Source organism: Lissotriton vulgaris, chromosome 1_1, assembly GCF_964263255.1.
Source record: "Lissotriton vulgaris chromosome 1_1, aLisVul1.2, whole genome shotgun sequence".
Lineage (NCBI taxonomy): Eukaryota > Metazoa > Chordata > Amphibia > Caudata > Salamandridae > Lissotriton > Lissotriton vulgaris.
Genome location: NC_141685.1, coordinates 850,364,096 through 850,391,386, shown reverse-complemented (window position 1 = coordinate 850,391,386; position 27,291 = coordinate 850,364,096). Strand labels below are relative to the sequence as shown.

The following is a 27,291-nucleotide window of genomic DNA, read 5'->3' as shown; positions in this document are numbered from 1 at the left end:
CTGTGTTTATACAGAAGGGAAGGTGCACCAAAATAAAGTCAATTTACTCCAAATGTATCCAGAAAGCATCTTTATAGTCGTAGAAAATAAGAATTGAACATCAGCCAACGCGTTTCGTTCCACAGATGGAACTTCATCAGGGCTGAAAACACATAAATAAAAACAAAACGTAAATCACACCAAACACAAAAAAAGACACAAATAAAACAAATCTTAACATAATACATACATATTCAATACCAAACTGAACGACCCAAGACTAGATACTTCGACAACGCATATATAGGACACCATAAGGTACAAAACAATACTATATACATTTAAAAAGAGGTCTCATTGGTATAACAATTAAAACACATTTTTTTTATAAAAACCGCACATTTTTGGTCCCTCAATTATGACCAACATTAGGTCTTTTAAAAGTGAACTATACATATATACATATTATAATTTGATTAGGAGGCCAGTGGATCCCAGAAAAGATAGGGAAGAAAACAAAGAAACAAAAGAAAAAGAAGGAGGAGAAGAGGCAGGAATGGAGGGAGACACGTCGTGGAGAACCAGGTGAAAATAACAAGAAATTCAAAATTCCAGAAGTCTTAATAGACGTGGGTGTAATATGTAAATTGCACTGTGATTGGATAACCATCCAAAACCCAAAGAAGGAGGGAGGAGCTACGACAGCAAGCAAGATGGCCGCATAGTCTCCCGGCTCCGCTGACCTCCGTCTTTCGCTCGAAGATCCTGTCATCTATCCTGATATCCCGCCCCATATCCGTGTTTATGAACTAATCTGCAGTCCGATGGAGCAATCCTGAGACTTTTCCGACATTGTGGAGTGGAGTAATGTCAAGGTTTGATTTGAGGCCTAACCCAGTCTGGAAGCCGGGGTCTCGAGTGCTGGCCCAGCCGGGTCCTAGTTGAACAACAACGGACCGGTGAGGGCGGCAGGGTCCGGTCCATGGAACTTTCGACATCTTTTGGATTGCTTTGCTGCCGATCTGCTGCCTGGTCCCGTATCGGAGGTGAGGAGACGAGTGACACCCGAGGTGGTGTGGCGGGAGTCCCTGACCCGGAGGCCTAGCGTTTGCATCGCCGGTGCCTTTGGGTTGGAGACTTGGCACGCACGAACGCATGTTGACGATCTGTCCCTCACGGTTCATTCCTGCTCCAACTAATCTTTCCCCGGGGAGGGCGACTCTCCGAGGGGATCACTATGCCTGATGTTATGCGGAACCCGGCGGAGCTGGCTAAGTGCGGCCCGTCATTGCGGTCAGTGCTGGCAGCCCTCGAGGCACTTCAGGTGATTATGGAGGCCCAGGTCTGGAATCTGATGTCGGCAGCGGATGGAATTAGAAGATTGGGACCGGACCCTGACTCGTTGCCCGGGACCCGGCGGCCAGCTCAACTCCCGACAGACACCCCAGTGGTGCATTCAGACCCGGTGCATGGAGCTGTGCCTGCCCCTAGAGAAGTGGAACTGATCGAACATGCTGAGATCGGCGTTTCAACTATATGGTCGGAATCTTTGGTTTCGCAGCCGGCGGAACATTTAACTGCTGTTCCCACCCTGGAAACTTTTGGTCGGAACTGTGAACTGTGTTGGATTGTGTCGCACCCCCCTCCCAGCTGGTCCATCAAGATGGCGGATGGGACAGTGTCTGGCCTTGGAGTCGGGGAGGGGCATCGTTGGAACCGGCCGTCTACTTTGGGATTTGCCATCCTTTCTCCATCTAACAGACTATATTTCGGCAACTTCTGTGTATATTTTGACAATTTGACGATGGGGCCCTACTTATCGGAGGACATCAGCAAATTTGATCGACGGGGCCAAGGCTGAGACTGTTGTTTTGGGTTTCACACTATGGTTTCATCGGTAACAGGATTGCTTTACTAGGTCAACGGAGACCGGGCGGGGTTTATAGTTTCCTCCGGTGTACTTTTCTATTGTGTTCTGCTCGATTGTGTCAGCTTTGTGGGGGATTCTTTGTTAAGGCGGTGGGGAGAGACCGGGAATGCGTACGATAAAGCCCTCCTCCATTTCTATTTTTAGTGTAGGGGTTTAGTTCTTCTTTATTTCTCTTTGTTCTTCCTATATTTTGGGTTTCAGTTATTTGGGGCGACAGGCACGCTGCTAGGGGGGTAGGCCGTAGTCATCTGCAGGGGTGCAAGGTGCGAACTGTGATTGTATGCTTGTTTATCCTGAATTGTATGCCTTAGCCTCACTGTCTTAAATGAGATCGATTTAATTGTGGAAATCCTACTATTTTGCCCGCCCTCTATGCGACTTTGTGATATTGTATGGCACCTGATCCTTCTATTTTTATATTGTAAAATGGAGCCTTTAGAATCCTGTTATTCGTATGGTATGCTTTATAGCCAGTTTTAATTGAAGTTGTGTTACATTCGCTTCCCGGGCTTCCGAGTCTTGTCCTAACTGACTTGCTGTGATGAAACTGATTAGCGGCCGGCCATGGTGGTTGTAGGCCCATATTTGTAACTGGTTGAAGTATCAATAAAGGTTTTCCAAAAAAAAAAAAAAAAAACAAACCCAAAGAAATCAACAGATTCAGGCCATAAATCTCACCGCAAGATCTGCCCGCTTATTCGAACAAGGGATGTCCTAAACGGTATAGGTAGAAAACATCCTGAGATCTGGTAAAAAAAAAATAGTAAGCGGTTAGCCTCATTTGTAAATGGGGATGGGTGGTGCCTATCCAGTAATTAAGAACCAAAAAAAACACCAAAAGACCACAAAATCAAAGGAATCTTTAAACGTCGTCTTACCTCAATATGATTTAATTTGTGATACATGTGTGTAATTAGAACATATGTCCCCTTCCTACTAGGATACTGTTCGCTTTACATGTTACCATTACTGTAGGATGTTTAGATGAATTTGTTGAACTTACATTTGCATAAAAACTGCTATTTAGGTAAGACGGTGTTTTCTACCTATACCGTTTACGACATCCCTTATTTGAATACGCGGGCAGACTTTGCCTCTACTTAAATGTTTGAGGTGAGATTTATGGCCTGGATCTTGATTTCTTTAGGTTTTGGATGGTTATCCAATCACAGTACAATTTACATTTTACACCCAAGTGTATTAAGATTTTTGGAATTTAGAATTTCTTGTTATTTCCGATTTTCACCTTGTCCCTCCTGGACGTGTCCCCCTCCATTCCTGCCTCTTCTCCTTTTTCTTTTGTTTCTTTGTTTTGGGGGATCCACTGGCCTCCTAATCAAATTTTAATATGTATATATATGTATAGTGCACTTTTAAAAGACATAATGTTGGTCATAATTGAGGGACCAAAAATGTGCGGTTTATATATAAAAAAATATATATATTGTGTGTTAAGTGTGATACCAATTAGACATCTTTTTAAATGTATAAAGTATTGTTTTGTACCTTATGGTGTCCCATACATGCCTTGTCAAAGTCTTTAGTCTTGGGTCGTTCAGTTTATGTTATTGAATATGTATGTATTATGTTAATATTTATGTTTTGTATCTTTTTTGTGTTCGGTGTGACTTACGTTTTATTTTTATATATTTTTTCAGCCCTGATGAAGTTCCATCAGTGGAATGAAACGCATTGGCTGATGTCCAATTCTTATTTTGTACGTCAAAGATACTTTCTTGATACATTTGGAATAAATTGACTTTATTTTGGTGCACCTTCTCTTCTGTATAAAGATTACGTAGAACTGGGGCAAGCTGTGGAAGTGGTTGCACAAGCCTTTTATTGCTTACATATACATGGGATTTCATGTGCTGAACCTTGGTCAGCTGCATTTTGGAGTGTTTTTTGTTATCCATTCTCTGTGTGCCTGCAACTTCCTCATCCAGTGAGTCGTGTGATCACTCGCTCACTGTAGCTCAGACACAATGCATACAAAACTATGCTTTCCTAGCTAAACTGTTGTAATTTGGGACTTTTCTTGTTAATTCAATTAAAACAAACTTCCTAGAATGGAGTTATCCAATACTATCAATGTCATTAGCTATCCACAATAAAAATAAAAACCTGAGGTGTAACTGATTCTTAATCAGCAGAAACCTTTTTCTGAAAGGGTGAGGTGAAATGTATCATTTTGTAGAACTGAGAAGAGAGATGGGGGATCGTCTCCACTTAATAGGTTTTTCTGAGTAACAAGTTCTGTTAATATATAGAACAGATCTAGAGGAATACATGGGCTGAACAACTAACCATTGTGGGGCAGCTAGGTTAACCTCATAGGAGCGTCGAACGTTCAGCGCCCAGTGCTGAACGTTCGAAGAACGAATGCTGGCCAGTCGGCCAACGGTCGTGCGAGCACTGGCAAGGTAGTGCGCGCGACGACCGTTGGCCGACGGCAGCACTTAAGGGGTTAACATCCAAGCATTGTGTTTATTTTTATTTCTTGTTTAAGAGCTTCTTCATAAGTAGTGAATCAAAGTGCATACTACATTTTTATATTCTACATAGAGTAGCTTCAAAGAGGCATTCAAGTCTATGCCTTGATAAATTACATAGTGTGAATTTCAATTCCCAATACATAAAATAAACAATTGACATACCCAATACTCCCCTATGTGATCCTAGTGTAGATGCTAACAACTGAATTGCCAAATGCGCTGGGCAGTGCACACTAGATCACTGGGAGAATCAAACAGCCCTTGTACTGGGGAATGACTGACCGTCATTGGGTTTCCAGTTTATTCATTACTTTATCACACTGAGCTATACCTCAGGGTCCAAAATGTACAGGGTAGCATGCCACTCGTCCACTGAAATGGCTTCAGTCGGCTCCTTAGCCGTACAAAACACTATATAATAGCAAGTGGAAATCAGACGTGTTAAACTGGTTGAGACTTTCATTCTAGGATACTGATCCAGGCTTCCAACTTGGCACCTACTTATGTACCTTAAATCAATGTCAGTGTGACCGCTGAGAAATACAATAAATACTCAGATTCACTGTCACACAACAGGCTGTCTTCTAATTTTGAAACCTTTTAATGAAAACATTTTAAAATAACTGGAAACAGAGCTATACTAACCGATGACCAAAGTACCCGCCTCCTCCGGTAACCAGGACAGTTTCTTGAATATCTGAGGCATGTGCCATGTCCTGTTTTTTGGAATGTTTAAATCAACTACACCTGGAGGGAGGAAACATAAGATAGTACACTGTGAAGTGGTTTGTATAGCTTCCCCAACAGATCCTCTGTAGGGAATAATGTTCTGGCATAAACCATGACCACAATTATTACACAATAGGAGCCATTGTTAGGAGTCAAATATTTACATCTGAAGCTTGAAGGACCAACCGTTCACTGGTCAAACAAGCATTTGCAATGCAATAGGTCTCGCATTAGGAAAGTTTGAGCTAATGGTATTGTAAATGACACTTTTTTTATGTATTGGTTTTGAAAATAGCGAAAATAATAGCTTTGTCATTTACAATGCCAATAGTTATAACTTTCGCAAATGTGACACCTATAGCATTTGTAATGCAATATGTGTTGTATTTGCGTAACTTAGATGTATTGATATTACAAATAATAATAGCTTTTAATTTTTTAAAAATAATTTATACTTAAATAAAAGTTATTGTAATTCATAATAGCAATAACTTAAACTTTTGTAAATAACTTTTGTGAAGATTATCTTCATTGTATTTTATTGTGACGAAAATCTAAGAACAGAAGTGAAATATTAACAGTTAAAAGTACCTAGAAGTGGTCAACTTCATATTGTTGCCCAAAGAAATAAAAACAAAACCACCAGTTCACTTGTAGATATGAAGCACAAAAAGTGATATTCGCCAAAAATACATTGTATAATCAGCTCAACATGTACTGGCTTCTGTAGGTCCAGGAAGGCCACTCACACATGAGCATGCTATTACAGATATAGGCGAGTTTCTCCAGTTTTTAGTGTACAATGCATAATGTGCACATCAGGCGAGCAGAATGCCATGGGTAGGGTGACCAGATGTCCCGGATTTGCCAGAACAATGCAGGGCTTTCACCATCTGTCCTAGCAAATGTTACAAAATTTAGCACATATGTTTTTTAAAGAGGATCCATACAACAAAGAGAGGTGCAAGCTTCTATGTACTACAGTGCATGATTTACCACCATCCTTTTCAGAAAACAATGTAATAAACTCAGATGATGCTTTGAGTGAAAGTAGCATTTAATGTATTCCCCTCAATGCCTGGTCGTTTGTACAGTGTCTTGAGTCATTCTGTCCCCCATAGTTGTTGTGAAACTGTAGTCCTACTTCTATGTTTGTGAAATGTTTTGTTTTTCAAATTCTGATCACCCTAGCCATGGGTCAGTAGAGTAGGGAACTGCTGGACATCTTCAACTAGGCTATCCCCAAAGGGTACCCACAAACCGTGCGACGAACACAGAATCTCTATTCAACACACATGTTGTTAAAAACAACAGCTATACAGCTCTGGCTTCACAAATCAAGCCTCGTGATGCCTTGTAGTTGTTCTCTCCAAAGAGCATTTTACGGAAGGTTCACACATCATTTGCTTTGCATAAATTATCCCGAAACCCGACTGAAGCTGACGTATAAGTAAGGAAAAAATAGCAATCACGCGTCCCGTTCAAAACAAGCGCTCCAGGCAACTAATAAATGTAAGACATCCAAACGTGATCAAGCCCTTAACAACATCAGCTTTTCATTAAGCATTAGCCCGCCTGAGCAAAGACGCCTAGCCCGCGGCACCCGGGAAGCACGGTTGATGGCAGCACGCATACATTTGCTGTCTGATTACAGGGCTGTATTTTCAACAGCTTGAGGTTGTGGAATCTGCCCGTTGTTTTCATTTTCAGAACTTTTACACATGCAGGTGAGCGCGTAAGAATATTGGCAGCTAAAATAAGAGGGTTAATGGGGGGCAGAATGTAAACAAATCCTTGTCAAACAGCGATTTACACGAATTCACTGGTGAAGCGACATATGCATTTGAAGTTTAATAAATGGAAAAACTCACACAAAAACAAGCTGGTAGTGCAGGGTGTGTGCGCGAGTGTCTATGTGTGTGTTTGCGAACTTCAGGAAATCTGAGGCAGGGGATGTGCACGGCGCCGGCCTGGTTGTGCGCGCCCACAGAAACCAATCGCCGCGCATGCCCGACCCCTGTCTCAGATTCCCAGGAGACGGGCAACAGCAGTTGTCGAGCTAGATGCATGCTTCGCATGCGTACTCTAGCTCGACCTAAAAAGAGAGAAAGGGAGGAAACTTAGAAAGAAGTATATACAACAAGCAACAGTCAAAAGAGGCCTGGGGGGAATATGACAGGGCTCCTTAAACCTAAAACAGAATATTATTTTGAATACAACAATGCCAATATATAATATAGAATATAAAACCCTCACCAGAAAACAAAAAGTATGAATAAGTTCGTAGACTGGACCCAGAGTACTGGCCTTGGACGTTGTAGTCTCAATCCTCTTTTATTTTTCCTTTTATTCCTTCGTATTTTTCAAAAAAACAATATCATAAGAATTCTACAATGACTAAGACAGGGAAAGAACGTTAAGAACAATATAAAGGTCCATGTGTCCACACAGAGAGAAATAAAAGGAATAACAGATAGGTCCAGATACCCAAAACATTATTGGACAGAAACTTTTCCAAAAAGGGGGGGATACACGAATAATCTGTATTGCTTAGCCTAATGTGCTCACACCCTGTTCATCTATGAGCACTACAAACAAAAAAGGTCATAGCTATCCAACAGGAAGCCCATATCCTCACCTTTTCAACTGTATAGAGGCGTGGCGTGGTTAAACAGGGAGAGTAAATCAACTTTGCTCAAACCATCGTACCGTTGAAAAACAATCAGTCCGCCATAATATGGCAGAAAATGTAGCTTGTCGGTATAAAGAAACAAGAAACAATTACATATAAATATATAAACAAATAATATAGACCAATCAATCCTATATCTACTATGAGACAAATAATATACAAGTAATACCTAAGAATCCGTAGTCCCGCAGAGCAGAGGATAGTACAACTTCTACCCGGCCCTTGGAGGTCAATTGCAATGGTTAGAGCGCAATATCATTTCTCTTAGACAGAAAATTGTGCTACAGCAGGCCGCACCACCTAAAAATAAAAGGTCAGATCTAGTAACCCAGATTGTATACGGTCACCATCTCATAAATCACAAAAGAATCATTATAGAGATATAGACCAACCCCTGTGGGTTTGTTAATCTAATGAAGAAAGTGACATGTTAACTCCTTCTTATTGGAGAAGGTAGACCAAACATTTAGAACAACAGAGATCCCTTTTGATGAAGGTTATCACGTGGTTAGCAGGCAAAAGTATGTAGTATATTTAATCCACATACTTCATAAAGGTCCGTACTTTCGGTCCTGACGTCAGAAACCATAGGAGATCATGTTAAATCTCAGAGACAAGCAATCTATAAAGACAATAACCCAATGGTATATCATGTGTATTCATTGAATAATCAGTGCTTGATATGCTACAAAAAAACTATGCTTCATATCCGTACCATAATAGCTATACTCCAAACTCCCTGTCCACTGAAAATCACCCTTTACCACTTGGTAGAATTAGAAGGACAGGAACGGCACAACTGCGATTGTCAAGTTTCAAGAGTACCCACAACACCATTAAGCATATAAGGGGATGCATCGTAGATCAGCTAATGTTGTAATAACAAAACATTCGTGTAAACGGTTATGTATTAAGGCCTGAACAATTCATAAATTCTGTTGGAGAATAATAATAGAGACACAGTATTGCCAAGTAGAAGGACATGTCCACGTTCCATCGGCCGGTGCATGTTAACAACATGCCTACCCCACAGAGTATACATATACCAGGAAACCCAGGCAAGAAAAGTACATGATTCTTAATAAGAAATGAACCCCTCAACTCTCTGTCGCTTATCCTTCATGATAGAAAAAACAATGTGCATACACAGAACCAGTGCCCCCCTTCCCGTAGTTTCTGAAGTACTTAAATTACCCTAACTGAAGCCTGCAGGTGAAAAATTACACGGCCTTTGCCCCCATTACTTAACAAACTGTCAGTTCACCTACTGGTTTGACGCGCAGAGTCACAGCGTTAATATTCGATGTTCGCAATCCTGAAGTTAACAAACAGAATTTCCCTGCTGTTTTTTAAGCTCTGCAAACGGAAATATGTCTCTCGTAATACTATCACAAACAAGCCCCCAAAGCAGAACGCTTACAAGAAGGAAGAAGATGCAAGGCGCCGTGGTAAGCGCCATCTTTGAATATCATATAATAACGTGAATACCCTACATTTATTGTTTAAACGGTCCCTGACCATATATATTTATTCATAATATGTTTAAAAATAATAAACCCAGTTTATAAATCTATAAGGCTGGATATTTAGTACTCAGCCCAAAAACACTCGCGTCATCTACATACGACGTAAAGTTGTTAAACGAATTCGAGTAAATAATCAGCCAGCAGCCCCATATTACCACGATGTCTATATACGACATCTATGACAGTTATATTGTGCCTCACATTAGTTTATCAGACAAAGAACAACACAGGCGGCATATTTATAAAGAAATTAGTCCAATGAAACGTTCCTGCACAGATAGAGAGCCATTTCCACTATGCCTGGTTTATAATGTAAAAAGGCCATAATCTATTTACCTGAAAATCCTTAATTGGATATATTGCGATCAGCAACACTTCTTGCCAACTGTAGCCTCTATCTGTACGATGTCTGCTGACCCCCATATAGGTACAAGGTGACACTTAGTCATCGACGATCTGGCAGCTAAGGGAATAACGGAAAAAACAAAGAGGGTCCATCCACTGCAATGCAACAATGACGAAAAGGACACGCAGACAAAATAAAAAAACAGGGACGGGAACAGGATACTGAATCCCGCCCCTCCAGGACTCCCTGACCTGCCTCATGGTTGCCAAGGCAATATTTCTAAAAATATTGTTGTGCTACCGTAAGGCAGGTCATGGAGTCCGAGAGGCGAGATCCAGAGCAGACAAATCTGCTAAACAGGAGCTTTTTCCAATGGCAGGCCTCCGTTTCCAGAGGCCTGCCAATGGAAAAAAGGGGCGTGGCTTCACGCCATACTGAAATCTCCTGCTCACAATATCTCTTTGCCTGCAGCAGGGCAAGGCCCTGCAATGCAGGCTTCGACCTAAACATGAAGTGGCCCATAGCAAGAATATCATACTTCAAATGAAAAGGGTTGGGGTCCTTCAAATGAAAAGTGATGGAGGGGTAGGACACACAGTCAGGACCCAAAGTTGAGACTAAATTGAATGAAGGAGAATGAATCTAAGCACCTTCTCTCCCAAAAAATCTCTAAAGAACTTAAAATTCATTAGAAAGAAGGGATACGGTTAATGCTTGAATGAAATTTCTTGTACCAAAGCCCATTCAGGGCACAATTATGTGAACAACAGCCAACGTTATGTATTCACAATAAATAAGCGACCAATTGAAATAGATAACAATGATTTCGTCCTGTACATAATTCAAGTAAATTTCATGAATGATTGTGTATCTAATGAACTACATCTTGTGACACACAGTCAGGACCCAAAGTTGAGACTAAATTGAATGAAGGAGAATGAATCTATGCACCTTCTCTCCCAAAAAATCTCTAAAGAACTTAAAATTCATTAGAAAGAAGGGATACGGTTAATGCTTGAATGAAATTTCTTGTACCAAAGCCCATTCAGGGCACAATTATGTGAACAACAGCCAACGTTATGTATTCACAATAAATAAGCGGCCAATTGAAATAGATAACAGTGATTCCGTCATGTACATAATTCAAGTAAATTTCATGAATGATTGTGTATCTAATGAACTACATCTTGTGACAATGAGGCTATTATAAGAATTAACAGTTGCACTTGCATAAATGTTGAACATCTTAAGATGGCCGCCATGAAAATTAACATTTTTGTTTTGCGGTCGAGCCCTTTGTTAAGTTCAATGCCTGATACAAACAATAAGTGTGGCAGGGTATGCTCACTTTGCCACTGGATTCAAGCAAGCCGGGGCTAAAGACGGCTGGAATGCCAGAAACCGGTCCTCGGAAGCTTGTTTCCGGTCCAGGGAAGACATGGCTTGGCAGTTCGGGCTGGACTGTTCCCATGAGGCACAGGGTCAGACTGAATTGCATATAGCCATGTCTGAACTGGGGTGGCAGAGTGGGCTAAAGAACGGTGATGGATTAAACCCAGATCTTTTGACTGGGTGTGAGTGTTTGATTGATTCAGATGCTCCGTCCATCACCACCCCCTTTTGTACAGATACAAACAATGAACTGCCCCATGCTCTTTTAATTTAAAATGGATGGAATAATATAGTCACTAAAGAAAGAATAATTACCAGCTCCTGACGTGCGCTTCACTTTTTGTGGTCGTGATTGAACCACCGACATGGAAACACTCACACATACACAATCCTGAAGTACTCCACAGGCCAGGTGAACTTTTGGTGACCTGAAAGGGGTAAGGCAAACAGACTGAGATCAGTCTTTAACAAAAAGAAGTGATCCAGTCCAGTGCCAGGCCTTGCAGGCCCGTGGCCTTATAAGTATCCACCAAAAGATTGTGGTTGATCATGTCAAAAGCCGTTGAGAAATCCAGAAGAAACAGAGCCTGTGTGGAACTTCAGAGAGAATGACTGATTCAGTAGAGAGAGCCGGAGGGAAGCCTGCCTAACAGGGGTCTAAAAAAATTGGACTCCTCCCAAAAAAGAACAAAGACATTGTGGCACATGTGCTTCGAGTACCTTTGCTATAGAAAGTTGAAGATCTAATTAAAAGATAAAACATCCACGTGGAATCTTCTACTTGGGAACACTAGTTAAACATAAGCTGTTACCAGTGTGGATGAAAGGACACCCTGATTAAAAATTACTCAAAGATCGATGAAACACCAGACTCATTATTCGAGATTTACGTAGCAAAAAAGCAATAATGATGACAAAGTAGCCAAATACAATTAATGATCATTTATTAAAGATACATGAATGTGTTGTGTTTGTCCATGAGAAATGGAGCACAGATATATAGATTTCTAAAATGGCTTACCCAAAATTGTAAAATTCAGTGAAAGATTACGTAAATAAATTAGCAATAACCATTTACATTAGAGGGGTCTTCATAGGAGTGAGTGTCTAGATGTTATCACTATTCAATATGAAGAGTAAACTCACTAGAAATCTTTAAGATGATCACAGATATACACCACTAATAATTGAATATAGAAACGAGATGCCAAGAAGTTGAAGGGATTGGAGTTAGCTTTATCACCTTCACCACTACACCAATGACAAGCAGGAAAAATCTTCTCTTGGTGTAAAGGAGACAATGAGAGGCACCATACAAATCCAAAAATAGTGGGACATGAGCATAACCACATGACACCAGGCAGCGACCAGTAGCAGGTTGGAGTAAAACCTTTCCTAAAGGTTATTGAAATTGTCAGCCTCTAGTTTACATAAAGTGATTGCTATGCAAGCTCCCTTCTCCTAATACTTGGATTTTGGGCTTGAGAAGCAGTGCCTAACTATCATGTTGCTGACTGCCAACTTCTGCAACTAATTCATTAATTCTCTAGGCCAGTGAATCTGTGAATCACTTGATAAGTTACCAACCTTTTTTCCAGATCAGTGCATGAAGGTAGAACATTAAAACCGTCACAAGCACTCAAGACCTTATTTCAATGTTAAAGTCCCAAGTTGTGACTGGATTCAGCCATTGACATCCATTTGCACATAATCAGGGAGCGTTTTATGGATCCTAAAATGAGTAACCCTTGCAAACATGTACATGCTTTTATACTGGAACCACTATCAGTAAGGCAAGCTGAGCTCACTGCTTACTATATTTGCGTGGAGCATGTGTCCAAACAGTAAAAGCTTTGTATTAATTAATTATATATACAATTTAAAACATATGCAAGTGGACACATCTTGGCTTAGTCACAGACAATCCTCCTTGAAAGGTCCATTCTGTGGTACTGTAAACTGGCATCCAAAAGCTCTGTGCTGAATGGGATTGGGTCTACTTACCAACTGGACAAAATACAAATGAAACCTTGTTGTCTTTGACCCCAAAGAATATGTCCTAGCTGTTGGGCAATCAAGAATTGTATGTCCCTGCTAAGTGCTATTAATCTTCCAACACTTCGCTACGACTACTGTGCCAGGTATTGTAAGACAATAACACATTGTCTCTTTCCATATATTAATGTACTGTATTTCTACAAATGAAAGTCAAATCTTCTGATTCCTTACCAATGAATGAGTAATTTGATGAGTGAATTGTTAACTTGATGTTAAGCCAGAATATGCACTTGAATTTCAATTTCAAAGATGATGTCATGGTAATAAACCAATTGCATCCAAGATTCCCCCTTGATTATGAAACACTTGGGGCTGATTAAGAGTTCGGCTGTCTGCCGAGGTAGAGGTGCGGTGCAGTCTATGACCGCCGTACCAGTATTCCGACCACCATTTTACAAGTACAGAGGTTGGGCGGTTTTCGGCCCGCCAAGCATATTACGTGTTTTCCTCACCACCAGGATTTCTTGGCGGTGTTCACACCATGAATGAAATTCTGTCAGTGAGGAAACAAATGAAGCACTACAGGGTCCCCTATTGCCTCTGGGCTCTTGGGAGCATGCAGGCAAGCACACGGTGTGCCCCACTGTTTTCATAAATCATCTTTTCTGCATGGCATTAACTTAACAGTCCATGCCGTGCAGGAAAGTGCTTCGGCGTTCCCACTGAGGTGCCTTTTTCAAAGGTGCTGCCGTGGGAACACTAAAGGACCACCCGCCAGACCAGGAGAAAACTCCCAATCTGGCAGGTGGGTGGCGATTGAGTTTTGCGGTACAGGGCGATGGCGTGCAGCCCCGCCAAACTCGTAATCATGTCCTTGGTATTTAACTGCAGTGGATTCTTTTAATTATTGCATTATTGTGATATTGCAATATTTAGACAAAGCTTATTTTAGGATTTTGGTATCTTGCTATTGATGACATTAGACAAGGGGAGTGCTAAATTATTTTTTTCTTCTGTGAAGCCCAAAAGTGGTAATTTGCCATACATATGAAGGAAGGGCTAAAACTTGTTCTCAAACCGAGCCCTACCTATTTTGGCAAACAGCTAACACCGTCAGACAAGTGTATTCTTCTATAGAGGGGAAGATGATGGTTATGTGCTGCAGTTAAATAAAAGTGAAACAATCAACCAAACTTTGTGCTGGTTTTCAAACGATTCCTTCGTGAATTGGTTGGCTTTGCTTACTTTAACAAAATGAATCTACATAAACGAAAACATGCTGCTATACAGTTTATTGCTGTTTTTCATAATTGTACAATATCTTGATGCAAGACCCCCTTCCCACAACATTCTGGCTTCTCTGATACGGTTTGCCCAGCTGCAACATCCTGTGTTACCGACTTCCCACAGCTGCCGGGGCATGGCCGTCGGTTCCAGGTCCGCATCCTTGGCTAACCCACAGAATCTCTCCCACTCTCCCACTGCGAACAAGATAAAGCATCTGCAATGTCATTATTGAGACCCAGGACGTGCACCGCGCGAAAGGCAATGTCATGGCGCAGGCAACCCAACATAAACACCCGCAACAGTTTCAACACCTGCTCATCTCTCGCCGACTGGCGATTCACCACCTGCACCACTGCCATGTTGTCCACATTGAACGTCACCCGCCTGTAGGCCAACACCTCCGCCACAGCTCAATCGCCACCACCAGCGGGAACAGTTCCAAGAACCCAATGCTCCTGCCACCCCCGCCCACTCCGGGGGCCACTTCTCCGTGCACCACTACCCCTGCCAGTACAGACCAAACCCGTCGCTCCCCGCCGCATCCGAAAAGATCTGCATTTCCCAGACCATGTCGTCCCCCCTCTGCATCGGAACGCCATTGAAATGCTCCAGAAAAAACTGCCACATCCGCAGATCCTCGCGAACACCCGCGGACAATCGCACATGGTGATGCGGCGGCCTCTTCCCCGCCAACGCTCTCCCCAACCTCCTGCAGAACGTTCGCCCCACTCGCACCACTCTGCAAGCAAAATTCAGGAGCCCCAGCAGCACCTGAATCTCCAAAACCGCCACCTTGTGCTTCGTCAACATGGTCGCCAGCAGACCCAACATCTGCTGCTTTTTGTCCACTGGTAATCGTGCCTCCATGGCCCCCGAATCCAGCTCAATGCCCAGGAAAGACAGCACTGTGCCTGGTCCCACTGTCTTCTCCGGTGCCAACTGGACACCCAAGTAGTCCATAAGCTCCTGAAACCTGTCCACTGCCACCTGTTAGTCAGTGGAGCCTGGTGCCCTGACCAGAAAAAAGTCATCCAAGTAGTGAGTAACCCCCTGGTGACCCGTCCGTTCCGTGAAAAACCACTGCAGGAACGTACTAAAACACTCAAAAAGTGTGCATGACATTGAGCAGCCCATCGGCAATGCCTTGTCCACATACCAGCGGCCGTGAAACAGGACTCCCAGCAGGCCCCAGTCGTCTGGGTGAACCGGAAGCAGCCGCAACGCCGATTTGATGTCACATTTTGCCATCTGTGCCGTGGCGCCCTACGCCACCACCGAAGCCATGGCCGCGTCGACGGACGGGTATGGCACTGCCGCCTCGTGTTCGTCAATGTAGTCGTTGACCGAACCCCCTGCCGGCCCCGACAAGTGCTGAATGAGGCGAAACTGCCCCGCCTCCTTTTTAGGCACCACCCCGATTGGAGACTCAATCAAATCCTCCAACGGACTGTTGTCAAAGGGCCCCGCCATACGGCCCGCGCTGACTTCTTTCTCCAACTTCTCTTGCACCACCTCCGGGTGCTCCCTGGCGGACCTCAAGTTGTCTGCCCATCGCCTCCTCCACGGTCCATCGTAACCTAACCGAAAACCGACCCGTAAACGCTCGGCGGCACCCCCGTCCGGGTAATCCTGCAGGGCTGCGCACAACCGGTCCACCTTAATTGGAGTACGAGCCCTTGGGCCCAGACCCCTTTGCTCCTCTAGCACTGCCAGGCTGCTGCCCGACCCCCAAACGTGCTCCCCCGGCGTGCCCCTGCATGGACCCCTGCTACTGTCCCGACGCTCCCCAGCACCGAAGCACGGGGTGTCCGAACTTCCCGCAGCCAGAGTACTTGTGTTTAAACCAACAGTGTTCCCTAGCGCACGCCCCTCTGTTGTAATCCCAGCACGGCCCCGCCGCTCCTGTCTGAGATTTTTTCCCCTGCCCCCACCCCTCCACGAGTGGGTCGGCCTTGAAAGAGCTGATAAATTATGGGCAGCCCGCTGGCCGTAACAATGGTTTTCCCCGATCCAGCCAAGCCCATTGTGTGCTGCCAAAAGGTTACAGTCCAGCTCGCCCCACTTTGCCTCCAGGTCCCATGCCATCCGAGACCAGAACTCCTCATCGTACTGGGCCCAAGCATATCCACCTCCCGTGATTTAGGCCTTCAGAATCACGTCCATGTACTTAAACAAAGACACCGACCGCTCCGAAAATTTCTCACAATATACACTGGCGAATATAAAAAATGCCGCCGTCCAGTTTTCTATTGTGAGGGTCACTTTGGGCCGCTTCAGGAGCTCGTACTCTTCCTCTTTAAACCCCTCCTTCGCCGTACTTTGCGATGCAACAGTTTAAGTAACTCCACGTACTCCCCCTTCCAAATCCGCTCCCTGGTCGCCAGCATCAGATGCACACCCAAAGGTTTCGTAACTCCCATGTAAGGGAGCCTCTTAATCTTCAACTGCTTACTCTCTGGCTTCGCTGCCCCGTCCGCAGCCACCACCCCGCTCGCCCATCCAGACCCACCTGCCGCCCGCCATCCCCTGCGCCAGTCCTGGTAGCTGCGCTACCAGCCACCGCGCTGCTCCCATTCCCCGGCACCAACTTCCCTCCATCCTCCGGTACACCCACAACCTCAGGGCCCACACCCTTGTCCACCACATATTTCTCCTTCCTCAAGCAACCCCCCTCGTCCCCCTCATCCCCCCCAACCCCCATAGACACCATGCGCGCCCCGCGGTTACCTGGTGTTAATGATGACGCCCGTCGCTCCTCCACTCTCCGATGCCGCATAGGCTGTCCGGGCCGTTCACGCGCATGGGCCCCGTGACACAGGGAAAACACCAACATCATTAGCGGACCCCCTTCCGCCTTCGCCATCTCTCAACTTCCCTTCATCCAAACTCTCATCATCCCTGATCACCTGCACCCTTCCTTGCACATAACCTCTCCCAGCCGGCGGAGCTGACTGCACCCTACTATGCCAGCTCCACCGCTCCCTTGCCCTGTCCACATCAATAACAACTTGCGCCGTGTTGCTCCTCTTCCTGCTTTGTCCCCCAAGCCGTGGTGGCCCTGTGGGTGGTGGGGTCAGCGAGCCCGTATTGGGCCTTCGTGTGCTCCCCGACGACACCGGGCCCGCCGTGCGAGGCCCGACCCTCTTTTCTCCTCGGCGCTGAGGGGCCGTCCCAAACCCTGCCAAGTCCGGAGCCCCTCACCGGTCCTCCTCCTGAAAAAGAAAAGGTAGGTCCAGTGTGCTGGGTCCCTCAAACTGCGCTGCGCCAGTCACCCCACTACCCCCACTCAGCCCCCTACTTCCCCAAACCCCCCGCTCCTGCCCCCCTCCTCCACCTCCAACTCCCCCCGCTCTCCCCTGACTCCAACAATAAAGGAGACATATACCCCTCCCCCACTTGTGTCTCCTCTACCTCCTCAACTCCATCCCCAGCCCCCCCTCCTCCTGCCCCTCCCCAACTCCCCCCCCATACCCATCATCCCTCCCATCCAACTATTCCCACCCCATGACGCTACCTTTGCCCCTTTCCCCGCCTCCCTTTGGGCCCCCGCCTCCTCCGGGCCCCTCCCGACACCTTAGCTCTCCCAGGAGGGGAGGGGCTCTCCCTCCTCCGCCTCCTGCTGCCTCCACTGCCGTCCCCCTGCTGCCTCTCCCACTCCCCCTGCTCGCCGCGGCTTTCAACCACTCCCCCCGCCCCCCCAGGGAACCAACGCCGCCTCCACCGGCCAGCCCCCACTGCCAGGGCGGCCGGCCTGCTCCGCTCCACTCGCCGGGCCGCACACTCGCGCTCACCGATCGGGCCTCCCAGCCTCTCAGAGGAGGCCCGAGCAGCGCGCTGTTCCTCGACGCTGCCCGCCCGGCTCCCCTGCTCAGCCCCGCCCTTCTGAGCCGGGCGGGCCTTCCTCATTTTCGAGCGCGGCTGGGAGCAGCGAGCAGTGCTCCCAGCCCGCTCCACCGCTGCCTGCCGCAAACCGCCCCGGGAGCCGTCCCGCCCAGAACCCCGGTAAGCCGACGGCGGGGGCCACCAGCAGAGCCCCCCGCCGCCCACTCACGCCGCCCTGACCTCCCGCCAACTCCACAACATCCACCACACGCAGGGCCGCGCCCCCCCTACCACGGGGCCCTGTGACCTTACCTGGCTGCGCGCCGCCTTGCGAGGCGACGAGCACGCCAACACGGCCGCCGTGACCCCGGCGATCGCGCGCCTCGCCGAGCGCGCCTGGGGGCCCACCAGGAGGTCCATCCGCCATGCTTCACTCAGCAGGCGGATGGCATCAAGGACTCTGACATCTTCACCCGCCATCGCGCCTAGTAAAACCAGCAACTACCTCCCAGCAAACCCAGACAATAAAACGGACACCTGTCCTGTGCTCCCAGCCACCAGGTCACCAAAACCTAAAATGGTGGCTGGGCTAGCGCGGAGGACCCAGATCAAGAGTTTGGGCTACGTTGTTCAAAATTGGGCTGCCTTTGGGCTATTCCCAAGGCAGCCCAAAGCAGCAAAATGGCTGCCTTTGCTTGCCCCCCCCTCCCAAATCTGCCCGGGGGGGGCAGAGCTCGCTTTGCTCGGCTGCCCCCCAAACACCCCTTGCCGTATCTGGATTGCTTCTGTTTGGAACTCGTACTTGACTATATGCCAAAGCGGAATACGGCCGTGAGGCAGCTGCGTATTACCGTTTTTGTGGGCATTCCCTGTTACACTGGATCCCTGATCTGAGCATTACATAGCGGAACGCAGTGGTGTCCAACCAAGCTTTACTGTGTCTGAGATATATCATCAGGAAAATATTATTTTTAATTTAGACTTTGGATTTATTAGTACATTAAAGTTGGGCAAAGATATGTCCTTGGAACTTCAAGATAATTAAGGGCAGCGTTGTGTGGGGTTTCTCTTTGGTATCTCTTGAACTTCCGTAATCATCCACGGGGACTTCATTTATCTGCGCTGCCACTGATTACAATGGTATGTATGAGAGATGCCTGCCAGATGACTGCTCGGATGTCATGCATTAACCAAAGGTGTACTAATGGTTGAGAGTTCTTTGTTTTAGGTACAGTACATGGCCTGTGTGATGTTTATTAAGGATCAGAGAGAGGCTGTATACTAAGCAAGGTATAGCAAGAATCTAGTGAGACTATATGAGAGTAGTAGGTTACTTACACTGTTTATAGCTTTGCTCTTTTGTTGTTACAGGTTCTTTAACCCCCGCTGTACCTTCCCTCGCCTGATCACTCAAACACTCTGTGATTATATGAGGGTGTTGGTGATATCAGGAGGTGGACCCTTTCTTGCTGCAACTGGATTCCGCAGAGCGTAACCAGACATTACCAGCAAAGTAAATGCAAGTAAATCAATTTATCCACAGTCTGAGATGGCCAGCAACATCCTAAAGCCACCAGTTGAAAAGAAAAGGATCACAGAATGAGGGAATAATGGATGCCGGGTTATAAAGAAAACACCAGCCACTGGGTTCGAAGTCTTTTCAACTGCCTACAGATGGCACAAATCATCAAACTAGACATTTATGGTGTTCAATAAATGATCAGTTATATGAAGTTTGTTTCAGTGACTTCACTGGCTTTGATAACAGACTTTAATAATAGGGCATAGGGATGCAAAGGGGGTTGAATCCTAAGTGGTGTGCTTCTTGTATAAGACTGCATTGTGAGGGTTTCACTACAATCTCTATCTTTGTTTTCGCTTATCATTTTGTAAGTATGCCAATATTATCCATGAACATTTCTCCTACTTTTTATTTGCATATCTCCCCTTAGGAAGATATTCTTTTTCTTCTGTCATGTCTCCACAGGGAGGTTGAGGGTCAGAGTGCATCCACAAGGCTTTAAAGTTAGTCGCAATCTACTAGTTAGGAATGAAGACTGGATCAGGCTTAAGACTCAAATACTCTGACAAATTAGAACTGTAGAATGCATCACTTCAGTATGATGTGTCCTTTATCAGGTACCACTTACACGCTACATCTGGCAATTAGCATTACAAATTCAGCCATACATGGCTTAGGGATGAATTGCTAAACTTTTAGCTTGTTAAATATCACTTAATGTTCAACAACTGCTCTATGTCCCTCACCATCAGCATGGCCTAATAGGACAGCAATTCTCCAGGGGAAAAATATTACACTATGTTCAGGTATCCTCAGACACACGCACTCTATAAACCGCTAACCAGCCCTTTAGGAAAGCCCTCAAATTCTGGATCTTTACTATGGAATAAGTCTGCACATTCTCCTCCAGACTTGTGTTTTGGTGTACCAGCACAAATGACCACAGAAAACCAGATTTAGAAGGTCTGAGAGCAAGTCACATTTTGATGTACAGAGATTCAAGACATGAGCCACCAGGAGGAGCAGACAGATCTGTGATTTTCATCCACTAACAGGTTAATGGCAGACAAATAGCAGGCTGAATCATGCAGTGGAAGACAGACCCACAGCAGTATCATTGCCCTACACAGTAGGGTGCAGTGCCTCAGTTCAAATCTAAATGGTCTACACATAGTGGCCAATTCGGATTGGTTGAAAGGTGGTCAGTGAGAATTGCTATAACAACCTGCTGTTTATTCCAACCAAACTGGATGTCCATTACACAACCACTCAATAATTATCTTTTCTAATATTTAGACCGTACTGATTGGGCACTTGGGTCCATATTGCTGAACTTGCTTTGCAAGTTTGCCAAGAACAGTGGGCCAGATGTACAGAGCATTTTTTTGGTCGTAAACGGCTCAATTTGCAGATTTTGCCCATTTGTGACCGGAAATATGCTCTTTCAAATGTACAAAATGTGATTCAATAACTTGTTAGCGAATCGCATTTTGCATTTATAATTCAGTATTTGGAAGGGAGTATTTAGAGCATCACTTACAAATACCGAATCAGTACGGTATGCATTACTCTTTAGCGACTGAATTCTGGTCGCAAAACAGTAATACTTTACCACCAGTAAAAAACTGGTGGTAACCCTTTCACAAAGAGGAAGGGACCCTATCCCCTTTGGGAATTTGAATAATATTTTTAAGAGCAGACAGTAGTCCCACGGACCACTGCCTACTCTTAAATAATGTAACTGCAAGGTTTATTTTTTTTCTTTTTAAACAAATCCTGTTTTCCTTTAAGGAAAGCGGGCCAAATAAAAAAATAAAAAAATTGCTTTAATAAAAAGCGATCATAGACATGGTGGTCTGCCGACCTCAGCAGGCCACTATCACTGTAATGGTTGTGATTTGTAATGGGTCACAAACTGAAATCTATCTACCTTAATATTTAGGAGGTAAGTGATTTGTGACCCACGATGAACCCCTTAATGACACTTAATGAGTTTCATACATTAGGAATACCCATTTCCTAATTGCGATTCAGAGATAATCTCAATTAGGAAATCGGTACACTTAATGTTTACACATTTAACCCAGGGTCCCTTTGAAGCTCTTGAAATTCTGTCGGTCTGGAACCTTGGGAAGCCAGCTGTCAGTGACCAGATACTGATCGCTTTTGTGTGTGTTAGTGAAGGGAATCAGTCAAGCGATGAAAAGCAAGGACAATAAAAGCTTGAAGATGTCATTGAGGTGCCTACACAATTTTAGGCACTCAACAGAGTCAGACTTGCATTGCTCATAACACAATTTGAATGTTATTATACAATAAGCTTTTTCTGAAAGGATGGTAAGGCTATGGAGCAGTGAATTACATATCTGAATGGTGCCCCCCATGTCAAGTGAGATACCAGAAGATAATAATGCCCTAGTAAGAAACTGATCTGTGATTAAATTAATAGCAGGTTGGCAATCAGTCAAATTTCAAGGCTGTTGGTATGGGGCAGAATTAGTAACATGTCATTATTGAATCTGAACGAGCATTACATTCTAGCTGTGCCTCCAACAGTGGAGGTAAAACTCCCTGCCACATAAGTGACACCCCTGGTATCAGTTACTGAAATGATGATAAATTGGCATGAAAAGCAGAATCTTTCTCAATTACACTAATACATGCGAGTGCTTAGTGAAAATGGCAAGCTCGAGTTTGGTGGCCGAATGTATTTGCTAAAAATGAAAATCTAGCATTTTTGGTGTTTTTTTTTCTCCTGCCAATTACATTGTTTTTTCTGTGGTAATTAAGCATGTTTATCCAAACTGAACATTTTCTGATTCATGGTGGAATGTTGCATTTCTTTTTTTTTTTATAAACTTTATTTTTGTAGGCGAGGAGAATAAAGCGGCACAAATTATACAATGTACAGACCAGTTGACACGTACAAATCAGACAGGCCAGATCCAAAAAAAGGAGGTACCCAGCTAGGAGTGGCCCACATCCCGGAGGCAGGGCGGCATTTCGTTAAACCTGTGAGACTATGACAGGAATATGTTCTTGTGCTCCCAGAATCCCGTGAACAATCTCAATATCGTCGCCAATTTACTTTTTATGAAGCTGCACCAACACAAACAACAGCATAACAATAACAAGAAACCCCCCCCATGAATGGCATTTGTGGCATTGATGCAATCTCATAAGGAGATGTAGGCAAGGGTCCACTTCAAAGCGATCCTCATAGTAGAATGTGGTCAATGGTAATCACAATGACAGAGAAGTGTACGCAACAAGGAATGTCGGCATGGCCCATGGAACAGCTACACTACCTCATGACAGTCCACCCCGGACCCCTCCCCACCCTCATCAGATTCCGAGGAAGCGGGGGAAAACAGCTCCGCACTAGTAGCGTCAGAGTCATCCTGCTCCATCCCCTCGATACACATGGTCCTCCAAGCGAGTAAGTCATCCTGGAGTTTGCCATCCCTGCGTGTGCTCTGCATATGTGTCTCCTCCGCTAAGGCCCATTCCCTAGCGTCCCGCAACCAACTAGTGATTTCAGGCGCCCCCCGTCCCATCCAGGTAATGGCCACCGCCTCCTCGCCAGAACCAATAGGAGTTGGAGCAATTTGTAGGACAGTCCCCTCTTCCTGGGCTTGGGTACCAGGGCAAGTAGACAGTGAAGCGGTTCCAGTTTGATGGTAAGGTGTGTAATCCGGGCAATATGTGCCACCACCGCCACCCAAAAGTCATGCACCAAGGGGCATTCCCAGGCTAGGTGAAGGAATCCCGCCCGTGCTGCACTACACCTCGGGCAATTATGGCTTCTATCCGAGGAGATGCGGTGGAGGGAGGCAGGTGTCATATATGTGCGATGGAGAAAATTAAAATGTATCAATTTGAAACGCGCATTGCAGGACACTTTACGAGTCAACAGCCCTATTCGCTTCCTCTGGGCCGGGTCTAATGCTATCCCCAGGTCCGCCTCCCAAGCCCTCCAAGCAGGCATCAATGGGGGAGTCGAGTCCCTGCGCATCGCTGAGTAAAGAAGGGAGATTAGTCTCCTACCCCTGCCACAGGACAAGATGATGTCCAGGGTGTTAGTGAGTTCGGGCGCCTCTGGGAATTGGGGCCATGTCGTCCTGGCCACATCCCGGAGACATCCATAATGCAGGTACTGGCCCTCACGCAGTCCAAAGGAGTCCGCTGCTCTTTCAAAGGACACAAACGAGTCGTCCGGATAAAGATCCGCAAGAGTTTCGCAACCGCCCAGGCGCCACTCCCGGAAAGACATACTCGTCTCCATCGTGAGTATAGGGGCCAGGATCCAAAGGGGGAGCTCCCTATGGAATGGCGCACGCCGCAACACTCGCTCAACGAACTGCTGCCAGATATGAGCCGTATGCCTGACGACATAGGACAGTGCTTCATCGGCGCCCCGGCCCTGCATCAGAGCTTCCTGTAGCACCCTTTCCGAGGCCACTCCCGCCAATAATGCCAACTCCCAGTTCTCGGTGTCAGCAAACCATCTGGCCGCTGGGAGAAGTTGTGCAGCATAATAGTATAAATCAAACCTTGGGGCCTCAAGGCCTCCCGCATCCCAACACTGCGTCACCGTGCGCAACGCAACTCTGCTGCGACCACCCGCCCAGAGAAGAGACGTAAGGAGCGAATTCAGTGTACGGAACACCCGGGAGGGCAACGGGCACAGGGTATTCTGCAATACGTAGAGGACTCTAGGGAGCATCACCATCTTGGCAACAGCTAGACGGCCCATAAGGGAGAGAGGAAGCGTATTCCAGAATACAACGGACTTGCGGAGGGCAACAAGAATCTTGTCAATGTTATGAGTTAAGAGAGCCTCATCAGAAGCGGCCACCTGAATACCCAGGTACCGGAACGCCAGAGATTCACACCGGAGGCCCGCACAGTAAGAATCCGCCGTCGGGGCGAGATCCTCAGAAGTCAGTGGGAACACCAGGGACTTATTAACATTCATGCGCAGGCCTGAGGCCGCACCAAAGCGGTCCAAGAGGCGCAACAGAGCGGGGAGGGCTTCCACCGGGGAGGTCAGGTAAAAAAGCGCATCGTCGGCGTAAAGGGAGATGACATTAGTGGTGTCCCCCACCACAATACCCCATTCATGCAACTCCTTGCGGGCGGATATGGCCAGGGGCTCAATCGCGAGAGCAAATAGAAGGGGGGACAATGGGCAACCTTGTCGGGTGCCCCTCCCCAACGTCCACTCATCAGAGCGGGCTGAACCCAGTCGCACTCTGGCTCGAGGCGTTCTATAGAGGACCCGTATCCATTCCCGAAAGCTGGGACCAAATCCCATTTTGACGAGTACATGCATCAGGTAACCCCAATGCACTGTATCAAAGGCTTTAGCCAGGTCAACGGAGACCAGCACATGGGGAGTGTCCCGCCCCCGGACCTCGTGCAAAATGTGGTTCAAGCGGCGCAGGTTCATCGCCGTATTACGACCAGGGACAAAGCCACATTGGTCCGGGTGGACGAGCTGAGCTACGTGTGGGGCAAGGCGATTGGCCAACAGCTTGGTCAGATTTTTCGCGTCCGAGTTAATCAAAGTGATAGGACGATACGAAGCCGGGTCCGTGCTGTCACCACCCGGTTTCAGGATCATACAAACTTCACCCTGATTCAAGGTGGGCGGGAGGTCACCCGTGCGTAAGGCTTCATTGTAAACCTGTAAAAGGAGGGGGGCCAGGATGTGCCCGAATGTATGATAAAACTCTGCAGGGAATCCATCCCCGCCAGGGGTTTTGGCTCGTGGGAGGGCGGCTATCGCCGCAGAAATCTCACCTAACGCCAGTTTGACATCGAGGTCTTTCGCCGCTGCCTCAGGGAGGGTCGGCAAGTCGAGGTTTTCGAGGTATAGGTGGTAAGCCTCCTCAGATAGAGACCGATCAGCCTCATACACAGTCCGCAGGTGATCCCGTAGAACTGTGAGTACAGCAGCCTCCGAGTAGACCATCTCGCCATCGGGCGCCCGCAGGGCCACTATTCGCTCAGCTGTAAATTCCCGGCGAAGTATCCAGGCCAACAAACGGCCAGATTTATCCCCCTCTCGATGCAGTCTCTGTCTATATTGGCCCAGCGTAAATCTATCGAGCCGCGTGAGTATATCATGGATCGACCCAAGGGCTAGGCCCTCCACGCGTTGATCCGATGAGTCCGGATCAGGGCGGGCCTGGACGCGCAGGAGCTCAGCCTCCGCAGTTTGCAAGTCTGAAAGCAGTTGTTTCCTGACCCCGTACGTCAGGCCCATGCACGCACCGCGGACAACCGCTTTCAACGCCTCCCATTTAGTGGAATAAGACAGGTCACTTCCCGCCCAGTTAAGGTCCAGATAATCGGACAGGGACGTTGCCACATGGTCCCGGGCTACCTGGTCTTGGAGCAGATCAGTCGGGAGTCTTTACGAGCGGGGACGTTCCGCCCGGTCAGGCCAATGCGCCACACACGTGACCGGAGCATGGTCCGATAGGTATCGGGCCTGGTGTGTGACCGTCAACGTGAGGGAGGAGGGGAGATTGGCCGCCAACACCCTATCTAGCCTACTGTGAGTGCCATGGGTCGGGGAATAACAGGTGTAAAGCTTCTGTGTGGGGTGACACGCGCGCCAGACATCAATCGCCCCAATATTATGCATCACGTCTCGCAAACACGCCGTCATACGGGGCTTAGTTCCCGCCCGAGGCGGATTACGATCCAGTTCATGGTGTAGGACACAGTTAAAGTCCCCGCACCAAAGGAGGGGCGCGTCAAGGCTAGGGGCCACCAGATCCTGCATCCGGGAGAAAAATGCCGGGTCATCCACGTTCGGCGCGTACGTATTAAAGACCAGGAGGACCTTATCGTCCAGTCTGAGCTTCGCCAATATGTACCTGCCTTCCACATCCGCATCAATATATTGGACAGTGCATGGGACCCCAGGGGCCACCCAGATTAGGACCCCCCTAGCGTATGTAGAGTAGGAGGAGTGAAAAAGCTGGCCTCTCCATTTCTTGGCCAGTCGCTGCGCACCATCATCATCTAAGTGGGTTTCCTGTAAACAAGCAACTGAAATCCCATGTCGTTTCAGGAAGGTGAGGACCCTGTGTCTCTTAGTGCACGTACCTAGGCCACGCACATTCCACGTCAAGAATTTAAACCCCATGACCACCATTCGTGCCCAGCCGGGCAGTAGCATACACACAGCCTAAGCTGCCGCCAGGAGACCCTTGCCACAGGGAACTTCAAAAATGCATCACATAAAGCAGACGCCCCGGAAAGTAGGGGCAACATGCGCCAAATGCCAGTGCCATCATTGTCATATCCAAAATCCCACCCTCCAACAATCCCAACATACGAAATTCTGACTGGAACCCCCTTAGTCCCCCCACCCACGAGCAAAAGGATAGCAACAACCAAAAACGCCACCCCGCCCTTCCCCCGCCAGTGCCAGGACGTGCACAGCCACCCCATTCAACACTCTCCACTCACACTCACACACAACAGAACAACCCAACCCACCCTCCCTCCCAGCTCCCCAAAAGACCCAATGAATCCGATCAGTGGACCCGGACAG

The 27,291-nt window shown here is 46.7% G+C and overlaps 1 protein-coding gene across 2 annotated transcripts in view; it reads right to left on the bottom strand.

The window, feature by feature from the left end:
* The window catches only part of LOC147748011 (short-chain dehydrogenase/reductase family 42E member 1-like), a 135,050-nt gene that overhangs the window by 5,516 nt on the left and 102,243 nt on the right, over window positions 1-27,291 (bottom strand). The window contains exons 1-2 of one of the 2 annotated variants that reach the window (XM_086957824.1): window positions 11,405-11,517; window positions 5,050-5,151 (exon numbers count right to left, since the gene is read on the bottom strand). In XM_086957824.1, the coding sequence (XP_086813950.1) occupies window positions 5,050-5,117 (68 nt within the window). In that variant the 5' untranslated portion in view covers window positions 5,118-5,151; window positions 11,405-11,517. Of the gene's footprint in view, window positions 1-5,049; window positions 5,152-11,404; window positions 11,518-27,291 lie in introns of those variants that run through there. The other variant, XM_086957814.1, reaches the window with a different exon arrangement.